Source organism: Neolamprologus brichardi, chromosome 16 (genome assembly GCF_056152115.1).
Source record: "Neolamprologus brichardi isolate AB-2024 chromosome 16, ASM5615211v1, whole genome shotgun sequence".
Classification (NCBI taxonomy): Eukaryota; Metazoa; Chordata; class Actinopteri; order Cichliformes; family Cichlidae; genus Neolamprologus; species Neolamprologus brichardi.
Window position 1 is genome coordinate 8,090,603 of NC_142119.1, and position 14,398 is coordinate 8,105,000.

The 14,398-nt window shown below is 44.0% G+C and overlaps 2 protein-coding genes across 16 annotated transcripts in view; both read right to left on the reverse strand.

The window, feature by feature from the left end:
* Positions 1-92: 92 nt before the first annotated feature.
* poglut2 (protein O-glucosyltransferase 2) lies at positions 93-6,081 on the reverse strand. Of its 2 annotated transcripts, none has more exons than XM_006793642.3 (10): positions 5,612-6,081; positions 3,831-4,036; positions 3,482-3,687; positions 2,581-2,658; positions 2,189-2,361; positions 1,246-1,483; positions 951-1,160; positions 780-869; positions 487-591; positions 93-228 (listed from the first exon to the last, which is right to left on the reverse strand). In XM_006793642.3, the coding sequence occupies exons 1-10, from the start codon at positions 5,797-5,799 to the stop codon at positions 211-213; spliced, it is 1,512 nt and encodes a 503-aa protein (XP_006793705.2). In that variant the 5' UTR covers positions 5,800-6,081; the 3' UTR covers positions 93-210. The 2 variants fall into 2 exon arrangements, with proteins under 2 accessions (XP_006793705.2, XP_087685801.1); XM_087829675.1 differs by lacking the exon at positions 93-228 and adding an exon at positions 237-357.
* Positions 6,082-8,585: 2,504 nt separating this feature from the next.
* The window catches only part of stxbp5l (syntaxin binding protein 5L), a 149,381-nt gene continuing 143,568 nt past the window's right edge, over positions 8,586-14,398 (reverse strand). For all 14 annotated transcript variants that reach the window (XM_087829674.1, XM_087829672.1, XM_087829670.1 and 11 more), the window contains 5 exons: positions 13,619-13,982; positions 12,165-12,330; positions 11,916-12,027; positions 11,287-11,507; positions 8,586-11,064 (listed from right to left, as the gene is read on the reverse strand). In XM_087829674.1, the coding sequence (XP_087685800.1) occupies positions 11,023-11,064; positions 11,287-11,507; positions 11,916-12,027; positions 12,165-12,330; positions 13,619-13,982 (905 nt within the window). In that variant the 3' untranslated portion in view covers positions 8,586-11,022. The remainder of the gene's footprint in view (positions 11,065-11,286; positions 11,508-11,915; positions 12,028-12,164; positions 12,331-13,618; positions 13,983-14,398) is intronic.

Genomic DNA, 14,398 nt, shown 5'->3' on the forward strand with positions numbered 1-14,398 from the left:
TTTTCCAGCAGGCACAGCGGTCAGCTGAACAATCTCAGGGCTGACACTAAACCTCACTGAGTAAATAATCTGACATCAGAGAGAAAAACACGCTCTGAACACATTAAAGTATTTATTGAAAAATAAGAATCAGATATTCAAACCATAGTCATACAATTAATTGGCACTTTAAAACAAAAGGCTGTCAGTTATGAAGTGGGAGGAGCTCAGTCACAGTTCATCCTTCACCTGAAAAACAAACATGAAAACACTCGTGTTAAACTCCTGTTAGAACAGCACGTTGGTCCAAACGTTCACTCTAACGTGTCTTCTTGGTGGTTGCAGTGACGCCTCACGTACACCAGATGGCGCCACAGACTGTAGAATAATAAAACTATCTCAGCTTTAACGTTGTTTCCTCTTCTTAACGTGCAAAAAGTAAAATAAGATCATTAGGATTTGCAGACACAAGCTGCAGAGCAAACAAAGCATTTGGGTGTTTCTCACGTTTGTCCTGTGGCAGGAACATGGGAACAGGTCATCAGCAGGCTGCTCCACGACTTCCATGTCCTTCCGGATCTTCGGCTCGGTGACCTGGAGTTTGGCGTACTCCTAGTTCGCACACATAAACATGACATGTGAGGGAAGTGCGACACATTTACATCGGTCCAAATGAAGAATAATCAGCATTGTGTCAGTGCGACGCAGCGCGAGCACAGTAAGACTGCGTGAGTAGTAACATTGTATACTTTGTATACTTTTTCAGTCGTGCAGTAACTCTGAAACTGTAATCACATTACCTTGATCAGTATGTAGTAATAACAGAAGATGGTGTCTCCCATGAGATGACTGCGGGCAAACTGCTGACCTGCGAGAGCAATTTTCTTTGCCTGAAAGAAGAAAACAAAATTACACCACCTTCACTCGTCATTAGTGAAACCAGCGAGGATCCAGTCACGTGTTCTCGTCACCTCTTCGTCGTGGTCACGCGCCCACTGGATCTTCTCCAGCAGGTCTCCCAGGTCTGCCCGGACAGGGATGTAGTGCTCCCACGCTCGAAGCTGCTTGTAGAAATGTTCGTAGTACCCAGAATCCTGCTTCAGGACCACACTGTCCCCCGCCAGCAGGTACGGCAGCCGATAAGCTGCCACAGTGCCGTCAATGTTTATTTGGTACTTGTACTGGTGATGCATGGACACAATGAAGCATTAGCATAAGAATATCTGACGTAATAAAAGCGTTTTTATGGAATAGAATTCATCTCACCTTGAAAAAGTCAAAAAACGAAACATGTTTGACGAGCGGCCCGTAGAGGCTCTCATCGTGTTTGAAGAAGAAGAAATTAGTAAAGGCGGCGTCTATGATGTGCGGGTGAGCCCTCGAAAGCTTGACCAGCTGCAGGCGCTCCTGTCGGCTGTCCCGCCCCCTCCAGAAGGCGGTGGCGTTCTTCTCGGGCCACGGCGGCCCCGTGTTGGCCTGAACCGACATCATGTCCAGGCTCACCCTGTACGGCGGGCAGAGGACGTGCTGAATGTTACATCCTCTGCAGTTTGTGACATCACTAACCTCACGGGTGAGCAGGTCCAACATTAAACAGTTCTCATTATCACACATGCATTAAACATCAACTCAAACAGCAGAAAGGTGAGAGGAGGAAATGCACGGCTTTATATCAGGTTCAGTCTGCTTACTGACGGCCTCAGTGATGGCAGAGCACGCGTACATGATGAGGAGCAGCAATCAGGTGACCTGAATCCTCCCTTAGTTATGCTGCAATAGGTGTAGACTGCTGGGGGATTCCCATGATGCACTGGGGGTTTCTTCTTCTCTCACTATGTGTTAATAGACCTCTCTGCACTGAATCATACTTGTTATTAATCTCTGTCTCTCTTCCACAGCATGTCTTTATCCTTCTCCCTCCTCTCACTCGCAGCAGATGGCCCCGCCCCTCCCTGAGCCTGGTTCTGCTGGAGGTTTCTTCCTGTTAAAAGGGAGTTTTTCCTTCCTACTGTCACCAAAGTGCTTGCTCATAGGGGGTCATATGATTGTTGGGTTTTGTATTATTGTAGGGTCTACCTTACAATATAAAGCGTATTGAGGCGACTGTTGTTGTAATTTTGTGCTGCGTAAATAAAACTGAATTGAATTTACTGCCAGTTTCCGTGGTAACGTAGTAATACTTTAGCTGAATCCACACACAGAGCTTTACCTCCCCATTGTCTCCAGGACGGACTCGGTCAGGTCATAGGTCGGCATGACGATATCTCTGGTGTTATTGGAGCCACACCAGGAGAAGATGGGATGAAGCTTCTCAGGAGGCTTCCTCTTCTCCAACGGCCAGTCACCGAGATTAACAAAAAACTCTACATCAGGGAGCCGCACCTGAAAATGTTTTATGATAATCATTACTGTTGCCACTGTCTGATCGCATATCTGCACTGATGATGACGATGATAACCAGCATGCACTGCACCAGTTGTGTCTGAACACCAGAATGTTGAAACGTTTCATCCCTGATGAATCAACATATACAGACATTAAAAATCAAAGTGTGTTTGTGGTCGTCTGAGCGACGGCTGAGTAAAAGTAAACACAGATTACCTTCCTGGTGAGAGACAGCAGGACGGCATCCATAAAGATTCTAAACCCGACATGCTCCCCAAATGTTCTCACGTAGATCTAAAGACAACAGAAACACATTACAGAAAACAGCTGCTCACCAATCCAAGATTACCTTCACAGGTAATAGATTACACCACTGCACAGGATTACAGGAGCCAGTGACAGCTATGCATGAGTCATTACTGCAATGATACAGTGACTTTAGTATTTCATTAAACTATAAAGAAAACAGACAGAACTGTAAAATGATGCAGACATTAAAATAAATAAACAACTCAGCATGCTGGGTGTGGGAATGACTTTTATCCTTCTCGTTCATTTAAAGTGTTCAGATATGAGCAAACTCTCATCAAAGCAACAGAAACCCTGAAGTGTGACACTCACATTTACCTCTGAATAAAGGGACTCGGCTGCACAAACACACACAGTATGAAATGCAGTAGCAAAGTACTACTGTAGTAGTTTTTACTGCTAAAAGCATCAGTTTCACTTCACCACAGTCATACTTTTAGAGGGACCTAGTCATGGAAGCAGATACGTTCCTGAATATTCTCATGTAATGCGAGCAGTGTGTGAACCGGGCTTTAGACTCATCGCTATCACAGCAGCACTCATGCACACCTGCCTCTGCTCTTACAGGTGAGTCACACAGCTCCAGGGTCCAGGATGAAGGAACAGTACCCTTCCTATTCTTCCCTTCTACACTCACCTTTGGATCTGATGTGTGTCCAGAGGCCTACATGGTGTCGTGGTTTAAGACGACCTGACTGGATGACTGAGAGGCCCACAGACAGCAGCTAAAGCTGACTTTCTCAGCTTCCTCTCAGGTAAAACATAAACACCTATGATACACTGTGTTTGTTTCCCCAGATGGAATCACCTTGTTGTCTTTGACGGTGTAGTGGCAGAGGCTCTGCCGCTGTCCGAAGCGCTGTGGGATCTCCTGTGTGTTACGATCTGGGTCGACACTCGGGTAAGAGGACAGGTCCCTCTCTATCTGTGCGAAGGACTGAGGGCAGTGCATGTGGGCCTCCCACGCAGAGCCGCTCTCCTGGGGACAGTCGCATCCCTCGTGATAGACCGGGCCTGCAGACGACAACACTGACTCATTAAGTTTCTGGATCCAGCAAAAACAGCAGCAAAGACTCAGGATTGGAGCGTGAGCAGGAATCAAGTTCATGATGTCATTTATCAGAGTGAACATCGCAGCTTCACGGACCGCGTCCTACCTTTGAGAACAAACGGTGACTTGGCAACGTGCTCGTTCTTCAGCAAAACGTGGATGTGAAGCTCCGAGTAGGTGGCATACATTCGGAAGCGGACCAGGAATGAGCCATCTCGACGATCCAGGACCTGGATCCAAATCCTGGTGAACTGCTCCACAGGAGACACAATCTTTACTTCAAAGGTTTTCTCACCAGGTGATGCAGTCAAACTGTGGGAGGAGGGAGAAAACAAAGATATCTACTGCTGCTCAGGAGGACAGCATCTCATCTTATAACAACAAATATGAACCAATGTTTAAAAAGCAGTGGACTTAACCTTTGCCACTTCATCATCTGTATGGTTCATTTCAGCGCTCACTCACAGTTTATACTCTCTACATACAAGAAGGTTTAAAGTTTGCGTGTCACAAAAAACATCTGTGCCATGGTGGTCTCCTAACAGATGTGTCTGGGTAACTTGGATCGTCACTCAGAGTAACAACTTGTGCACTGTTTTTTATGGTTGGGTGCACTTTTTGCACAGTCAGTGTGTCTGCACCAGCTCACGGTGCAGTAATGATTGTAGCAGGCATGATAACCACAGAGAGGAGGCACCTTTGATAAGCTCCTGCAACTGTGTGATGAAAAAGGTCATTGGAGGCCGTCTAACGTCCTGCCCGTGGTTTGTCTTTCATATCTGCTCTCACAGGTCAAAACTTCAGATTTAACACCACACATATAGTGTCCTTTTGTAGTCATGCAGGTTTTTTTGGCTCATAAGTACAAATAAATAAAATGTAAATATCTTTGTTCTCTAAAGGTTCTCTTGAGCAATAGTTCTCCAGTTTTCTGAAGGTGTCTCAGTGTTTTTCTTTGGACACCCCATCAAAGGAGCTCTGATTCAAGTCACTGTTCACTGAAGCCTCATCAGAAATGCTCTCAGTGAAGGACGGCTGAAGGGAAACAGGAGGAAAGGCTGAGGCTGAAAATGACACCAGAACTGGACTGAAGGTCAGAGGAACAGGTGTGATGGAGAGATGGATTCACATCATGGTCAGTGTGTACGAGGAGGTCAGGAGGAGGTCCAGCAGTGAGAGTCTGCAGCCATCTGTGAAGCACGGTGGAGGCTCTGTCATGGTCTCAGGTCAGTCAGTGCTGTTGGAGATCTTAAACTGATGAATTACAGAGTCTGATCCACCACGCAGGAACATCTGGAAACATCTCTTTTGCATGACACTCGGACCTCAGCATTACTGAAGCAGTGTGGGATCCTCCTGACAGAGAACACAACCAAAGGCAGAAACATCCGAGGAAGAGCTTTGACTGTCCTTCAGGAAGCCTGGAGAACTGTTCCTGAAGATCCTCACAGAGCTGACGGAGAGCTGCTCGGAGAGCTCAGACTGTGCTGAACAATAAAGCGGTCATACTAAATATTCACTCTGACGCTTTTTGGAATCATATAAACTCTTTCTTTGCTGCATTTCCATATTTATTGGCACATTCGTGTCCCCTTTCTCTTCTAATATAAAGAACAGAGAGGTTTGACATGGCACTGGATATCTGATAGTGACACAGAGGAGATACGGAGGAGACTCAGAGAAAGACGTGATTTTGCACACAGCTACATTCAGACCTTTGGTACTTCTGACTGTTAAATCACACCTGCGTGGTCACATGTGAGGTCTCCGGCTTGCACATGCGCATGATAATGAGAAAACCAGTGATGTGATTCTGACACCCCGATACGACAGTAAACTCCAGGCTCTGCAGCTGGAGTCGCATACCACAGGCCTCGCATTACTCACTTTTTCCCCGAGCTGTCCGCCGCCTGTATGTAGAAGAATCGAGCTGGAAGGACGACGCTAGCCTCCAGCCCAGGTCCCCATACTAAAGTGTTCGCAGCGCTGGGGGCCGAGCCCCCCTGAGACCCCCGCAGGTCATGCCCGAGCACAGCCAGACAGAAGAGCAGCCACCACGGCCGCAGTGCAGACATACCGGCCAATGCGCAGGCTCACACGGGTTACAGTCGTGCGAGCTCTCGGCCTCTGCCGGCCCAAACTGCCATTGTTCGTTCAACTCTGTGAAAACTGAGCGGACGGACTGAAGTCAGTGTGCAGCGTGTGAACTTCGCTTCGCTCCATCTAGACTCACACGACTCGCCGCAGACACCGCATTTCACATCCGGTTAGAACGAGCGCGGTGTCGCTGTTTCAGGAACGTTAACGCTGCTAGCACACCGGCAGCTAACTCACAAAAAATCTTTTACAGTCGAGTAAACAATTAACTGAATGAAAGGGGGCGGGACAACAGAGCGCGTTGTGAGACCCGATTGGCCAAGAGACCGATGGAGCTCCAGGTGTAAATGTGATTGGACGGAAACACGGAAGTTAAAGTCTTCGATACAAGCTGGCCTGAATGTTTTATTCTGTTTCTTTAAGTTCCCCAAGAAGTATGATAAATGTTTTTTTATGATAAATTTGTTAATACTTTTAGCTAAATTTTTTATCCATAAATGTAAGTTTACTAACAAAACACCATATTTCTGTCATTTTTTTAAGGATGTGGAAATGTACATTCAATCAATATCAGACTCCACCAACAAAAAGGCTCTCAAAACAATATATGTATGTGAATTTTTGCGTGTATTCTTATAATTGTTACCTTTTTCTTTTACCCCTGGCTTTTTGTGTTCATGTTCTGTTGTTTTGTATACTTCATCTGTTCGTATGTTGTATACTCATTGTTTGTTAAATAAAGTTAAAAAAAAACAAAAAAAAACAAGCTGGCCTGAATGTAAGTGGTTGGAAATGAAAACTTTACCTCATATTTAAATAACAATAAAATGACTCCTCTCACTACTGGTAATAATATAAATGATAATAAACATGTTATAAATGTCACCTGAAAGTTATAACAAACTATAATTAATGTGGTTTTATACGGCGCAGTTGTATTTGTTTTACTAGATATAATTTTAATATATTTATTTGTACAAAATAGAAATGTTTTTAAATTAAATTTATACAAATCTGAAGTCCTGAAAGATTTCAAAGAAGTTAAAGTTTAAGAACTTTTTTTTCAGTGTAAATATTAAATATTCTGTTTGAAAGTACAGTTCGGGCCATATATGGAAAATTAAACCATTTTTGTAACTCACAGCTTTAATTCAAATAAATAAAACCCATAAATCTTCGTCTCAGAGGCTCAGAAGTAGTTGGTTAGACTAACATAATTTTGAATACAAACTTTATATTTTAGTATCTGGATAAAAGTCTTTGCAATGATATTTTACTGCCTGGTGACATCACCATGTGCTGTTTCTTTACCTGAGATGCTCTGCCAGGCTTTAGTGCGGTGTCTCTCGGCCGCTTGTTTCTGAGTCTCTGCCTTAAGTTTTGTATTTAATAACTAAAGCTGCTCTGTTGGGCTGAGATCAGGTCACTGACTCAGACATTGGAGACTTTCTTTGCTTTCCTTAAGAAAGTCTTGGGCTGTTTTTGCAGTTTGCTTTGGCTCATTATTTGTCTGCACCGTGAAGCTCTGTCTGATCAGCTCTGCAGGATTATCTGAATGTGAGCAGAGAGGAAGCCCTGAGCTCTTCACAGCTCATCCTGCTGCTTCGATCAGCAGTCACAATAAAGACGAACAACCTTCTTCCACTGCAGCCATAGCCGAACTTTGGCTCGTGAGCTGTTTCCTCCAGTTTCTCTTCCCATTACTGCAAACAAGTGTTTCTGTACCATTCTGCATTTATTATTAACTCCACAGCGCATCTTTTGTCCCGTCTTCATCCCCTCACCCCAAACCAGTTGCAGCAGATGGCCCCCTGGTTCCTTCCCACTGTCGCACATGATCACAGGGGGTCATATGACTGTATATCATTGTAGTTCTTTACCTTCAGTATAAAGCACCTTGAGGCAACAGTTGCTGTATAAATAAAATTGAATGTAAACTGTCTTTATTTACGTTCATGAAGGTGTCTCTTTGACAATAACACTCCTCCCTCCTCTGGAGTGTTAAAATGTTGTTTTTTTAACTAAAGAAAGAACTTGCAATCATCCACCTCAGCTGTCTTCTTCGGTTGATTGGGTCAGTTTTTTCTGTCTGTGTGACACGTTGATTCTTTTTCAGCCTAATGAGGGCCTCCTCGACTTCCACTGACAGCTCGTTGGGTTTGGATAAAAGCGTAACTGGTTAAACTGTTTGTCAGTCAATAGGCCAATTATTTTTGAGCCTCTGACAGTGGGGACAGCGCATAGAAATGAACAGTAAATGCAGTGCTTTTGTTAAACCTTGAATAAAATCAGGGAGTCTGCACGTTAGTCGATTTATAAATGCACTGCAGTGGTGTATAAAAGTACACAAACTGTGTTCCAGTCAGAAAACTTATGGACCTACTAAATCTAACAAAACTGTCAAAATAATTAAAGTTTCTACATAAATATGATGCACTGGTAAAATCAGTCTTTTGGCTTTTAACATCACAGAATATCACAGTTACATCTGTGGCTCTCATGAACTATTTCTGAGCTTAAAATGAACTCCAGTCCTCTTTATGTCATTAGACTCACCTGGCAGGTAGCTTTGAATTCACCAGAGGAAGGACAGTTCTTAGTCTGGAAGCTTTATTACTATTGATGAAAGGTAAATGACAATAACTGCATGAACCTGATCCTGGCGTTACCTGTGGGTCAAAATGTGGTTACTTACCTGAACAAAGGTCAAACTAAAGTGCTTTTGCACTCGCAGCTGGTTTAGTGACGAGAACTCTCAGCCGTGTACATCAATCAATGTTTATTTCAATTTGCTGTTGCATCAACATATTTTCAGATCATTTTTTGTCAAGTAATTTCTATTACACTAGTATAATATCAAGAAGAACAAAAAGTGGTAGAATCCATTTAAATAAGACAAACGTTGCTGCCATCGTTGAGAAAACCAAGTGAATGCCTCTTTAACATACTACAGTGTGAAGAACTACATAGTTCCTGTGATTTCGACAGAGCCAGAATACCAGATACAGTACCAGCAGTAACAGGTACAACATATACGAGAAAATATCCCAAGAATATATTTTATTTTTTATTTTTTTGTTTCACCTTTCACCCAAGATTGAACTGTACAGTTAATATAAAAACTGAAAACATAGAAACCAAAAACCTTCTAACAAAACACCCTGTCAGCAGAATCAGAGTTTTTTTGTAATTTTTTTTGTGTATTTTGGTTTTGTGTTGTTTTTTCTGCACTTACACAAAACTCATTGACGGTACAGAGATAAGAGAGAACGACATTATTAGTCTGATGTGTTTTAGACACCCCGTTGAACCAAGTCGTGTAATCTCTGAAATCCAGGTAGCCTGGCTGCAGGATTTCAGGTGAAGTCGGTAAAAGTAAAGTGTGTGAAGGCCGCTCGAGCCTCAGGAATGTGTCAGCCGCCTGACAGGAAGCAGGCAAAGATGATTAGCAATGCAGATTCACGTGTTCCTCTTATTATTTCAGGCTGTGGATGTATGTGCGGCCGTGCACGTTTCACGCGGGAGTGACGCCGCCACGATCAGCATAAAGGTCTGACGTGTGTGAGACACGGATGCCGGTTATCCCGTGTTTGAGTTTTCAGTTCAAAATACAGACAAATACACAAGTACAAAATATCCTCCTCACTCGATGTTGTTAGTCCTTGTCGTGTGGCTACCCACTGACACGTAACACAATCACGATGTGATACACGACGACCATGTATCATGACACGTTTGTTGTTTTTAAAATACAAAAGCCTTCGTTAAAGAGGCCGTAACCATCAAATATAGGACTGCGACACAAGGATATCATAGTCATAGTCATCAAGAACGATATCGAAAGGAAGAGAAACCAAAACCGAACGAACGCCTTCGTTTTTTTTCACGTACTCGACGGCTGAACATCACTGGAAAAAACTGTCACTTCTCCCGAACCGCTTCCTGACAAACAACTCCTCTTCATGTTCCCATCACGAAGACGGTGACAGTCACCACGAGTACTGCCTGTCATTATGAAAAGACGACTGCTCGGGTTGCACACCAGAAACTGCAGAGTGAGGTGGAGAGAGATGTGAGGGTGTCGTTCACGTTGGCTGCTCTGGCTGAGGAAGGGTCCAGGTTGTGGTTCTCTTTCTGCCTCACTCACACTTGCACACGCGACCTAACGTCGGATGAAGGCAGCGATAGACTCAAAGATCAGGGACAACTAAAACACGCCTTCATATTTTCACGGTCACCGTTCTCCTCTGCTGTGAGCCACAGGAAACCAGGATCAGCTCCTCTGTGGTTTTTATGGCACGTGAACATAAGTTTGTAGTATAGATATAAACACACTGACCACAACGCGCTCCCACACCCACGTCTTCTCTCATGTTCATTTCACGGGTTTGTAAGTTGCAGCAGCTGAAAAGTGGAACTAGATTGCTGAGAGCAGAGCTGAGTGTTAATACAACTGATTTATATTTCATTTGCACTGTGCAGCCCAGAGTACGAACAACGTTTTAGCGGTTTTTAAGTGTGTGTAGACAAAGTTAACTGTGTGCGTTTGTTATATATAGTGTGTGAAGTAATATGAGCTGAGACTAAGGAGTAAAAAGAAAAAGAAACATTAAAAAAAGGGAAAGTAACACAACTTTTGGCTTAGTAGCAATGCAGGTATACGTTTCCCTTTTTATATATCATTTTTTGTTAATATCTCAAAAAATAGAAAGTTTTTCATAATTTGTGTTGTTGGCTTACATCATAAATAAAACGTCTTTTTATGTTTGACTCTCATGTTAAAGTAGCATGCTGCTTTTTAATATGGCAGTTGTATATTTTTAGTCATTCATTGCTGTTTCATGCATTTCTTGTTGGTTTCTTAGTTTTTGACTATCTACACAGTAAGGTCCAGAAAAACCACACACACACACACACACACACACACACACACACACACACACACACACACTTCCAGTTCCATCTTCAGACCTTCAAATGCCGCCATCTCCTCACCGTCCTTCTCGCTGCAGGTCTAGACGGGGAACTAGCCCGTCCTCATCACTCAGCGATGTGACAGTGTGTGCATGAAGCCAAGCCAGAAGCCATAAAGACAAAGTCACTGTGCCTCTCTTTGAATGCTTTCATTTTTGAAGTGAAAGTCCCGTCGCGGCATATCGTTCCAAGCAGCATGAGGGCAGACCGAGGCCCCCGTCCTGCTATTAGAACTGGTACCACTTCTTGTCCTTGCATTTCAGCATCAGCTGGAAAAGATACAAAAGGACATCTTCTCAATGAGAAGGACTGAAAGCTTGAGAGCATTTCTTTTTATTGCATCGGGAAGTAAATTATTGATTTGCCAACAAGAGAATTATTTAATAACCACTTTTGTTGGCTTCAGTTCAGTTTTTGTTAATGTCTCAAAATCAAAGTTGTACATTTAGATGCTCTTTATATTTTCACATCATGTTATGTTTCATTTTCACCTCATGAGCGTGCTTGGAGAAGACTTCTGCACTAGTCATCATTAGGGCGGTGCGCTCCTCCAGCTCCCCCAGCCTCTGGCCTCTCTCATCCAGAGCAATGCGCGCCCTCGCCAGCTCGCCCACCGCTCCACTAGCGGCGACCTTCATGCCCTCCACTCCTCCCTGTCCAGGGATGTGCTGCGCAAGACTCCGAGAAGCCTTCCCAGCCGCAGCCTCGCCGACTGTTGGAACGAGACAGAATGACAGGGGTGTAGAAATCAAACGCACCCTGGGGTTCTTCAGACACGCCTCCTAACTTTGCCAACTGACTGTTTGTCATTGTTTGCCAACATTGTGTGTTCGCTCTGACTGCGATTGCCTCATCTGATAAAAGTTAAACTAGTCTGAGTATTTTCAACTTAAGAAAACTTTTAAGGTGTTCTCACATCGCCCCGTCTCACTGCGCGACCTCTTATTGGTTAGAGCGAGTGCTAGTCTCACAACCAAAGCCACAAAATCAGGAAGTACATCTTATGTAATCTGCCATGTGCAGGCTAAAGACATTCATGTCTTATTATTAGCAGTATAATATGGTGTCATGCATTCTTGAATGCTTTATATTGAGAAAATAATGTAGACAGACAACGCACAGAGCTCTTCTCTGTCAAAGGTGTGGGCATTTCCTCCAAAGAAGCCTTTTAAAAATCCTCGGTTCTGGGCTTCTGGTGTTTCTATTGGTGTAAACAGCTCTCCCAGCATTTCCTGCAATAAAAAAAAAAGAATTTTAGAAGTTGCACGAAGGATGTAATCAGAGAAGATGGCAGATAATTCACTGGCCATCAGCAACAGAAGGAGGGGATGATTGCCAAATGGCCAATTTTGCCAGCCCTAGTGCTGACCTGCAGGTTATCGCACATCTCCTGGCTGTATGTAATTCTCTGGACCTCTGTGGGGGAGCTGAGATACAGTGCCTGCCCCCCATTGGTGAAGTAAAAGGTTCTTGCAATGCGCATGTCTGTCAGAGGCAGGTAATTGACATCCATGAGCGGTCTTAAGCTGGGCAGACTGTGGGCAGAATGAAAGAGTGATGAAAGGTAAGAACAGCTGTGCAATAATTACCGAGCTTTAAAAGTAAACTACACTGAACATCAGAATAAAAAGAAAGAAATCATTATTATGTTTCTTTTCTAATCTTTGGTAACAAAGCAGCTTTTCATAGGCTGTAGTCTCAGAGGTAAACTGTACGAATCCGGTCTTTAAGTCTGACGTCATTAGTCAAACGAACACTGCGGCATCACTGAGAGTTACAAACTGTCTAAATTTTTTCATCTTTAATAAAATTATCAGTGTTGCTGCTTTACCAGGTGTAACAATTAAGTTTAACATCCATGAAAACAGAATTTATTAAATGCAACAGAGTTAGAAGTTAACAGGAAGTTAGCTCGCTAGTTAGCTAAACATGATATAGCATGTTCTGACTGAGAGATTTCTGAAAAATTCAAACGTACAGCTCTGCTATCACTTCCAACATAAATGAAGACAGGAAACTAAACAGCAGTGACGTTTGTAGGGTTACTGAAGTTGGGCTAGCTGGTATATAATGATGTGCTACGTGATCGCTAGCGACACAGCTATGTTAGCCTAGCATAAACACAGTGAAGCTGGAGGATGAACGCTAACTTTTTTCCACTCAATAAAAGTTAACGTGAGGGTTCCTGGTGGTTAGGGACAAATGCAATCGCATGGCAGGATGCTGTAAACGGACCAAACTTCAGTCAGGAGAACAACTGAGATAATCCATCCACAATACGAGGTTAGTCATTAATATACTGCTGCATGGGGCTGTAGTTACATCGTGAGGGTTTAAAACTGAGCTTTAAAATGAACAGTGGTGATAAAAACCGAGAGAGGCCGACAGTGATCACTGACTGTTTTTAGGGACTTGTTCAGATTAAACAGAACAAAATACAAAACATGTTAAAAACACAGCAGCCTTAATAAACACAGTAGTTTGGACTCGGAAGCAGGTTCATCACATCATCACTTAAAGACCGGATAGAGCCAGACCATTTAGCATCCACCCAGTGAGTGGCCCTTGCATAGAGTCACATGTAACTCTCAGATTTCCTCTGCACCAAAACGCTCTCACTTGCATGGAGAAGACGGGTTCAGATTAAGTATCCTTACCTGTGAAAAGGAAAAAGCTGCTACTGCATCCACGTTCAGTTTAACAGTGCAAACACAGAAATGATAGCTGCCCTGACAGAGCAGGCTTTAAAGTAGGCCGTGCTACAGCGTGTGCAGATTAAAACAAACATCTAATGACAGAGAACTCGAGCGGCCGTGGTCATACCTGAGCGTCATGACGTGTCCGTTTGCACAGAAGCAGGCGAGGCACACGCTGTTACACACAGACACCACGTCAGCCCTCAGCACAAAGGACGACTCTGTGATGTTGTGGACAAACAGGCAAGACTGCGAGGGCATCAGGAACACTTTGGCCTGCCTCTCAGAGCACACCACAGCCAAGTGTCCGTCTCCGCAGGCATCCTGGGAGGACGATGGCGAAAAGTGGACCAGCTTGCGCCTCCGCGGTCGGTCTGGGTCCTCGGGGGCGTTGTGGTCCCGCCAAACCTCGTAGGGGGTCAGAATGAGAGCTCCCATGCAGTCCAAGAAGCTGAAGCGTAACACAGAGCCCTTCAGCATCAGCACCGCTCCTGTGAGTGTGTGAGCAGAAGAGGAGAGGGACACAGCACACAGTGGGAGAGAAAAGTCTTTAAAGCTCAGCACAGGATGGAAGACGGCACTAAGCGTAACATTTCAGTCAAAAAGACACGTCTATGTTCTCACGTGAGCTTTAAAACTGAGCATGTATGTCCAGATCACACCACTGCTGCCAGAGTTTTGTCCTCGCCCCCACCCCAACCGGTCCTGGCAGACCTCTGCTGTAGGTCTCTTCGAGTCAAAGGGGTTCTTCCTTTCCACTGTTGTGATTTTCCCTCTAATACTGCCTGTAATATAACGTTTGTATAGCTATACAAAAAGGACTGAATGATACAAGGTAAGCTTCACAACCTTGTACACTTAACTGCCTCACAAGTGCAACTACTGGATGCAGTAATACATTACTGAC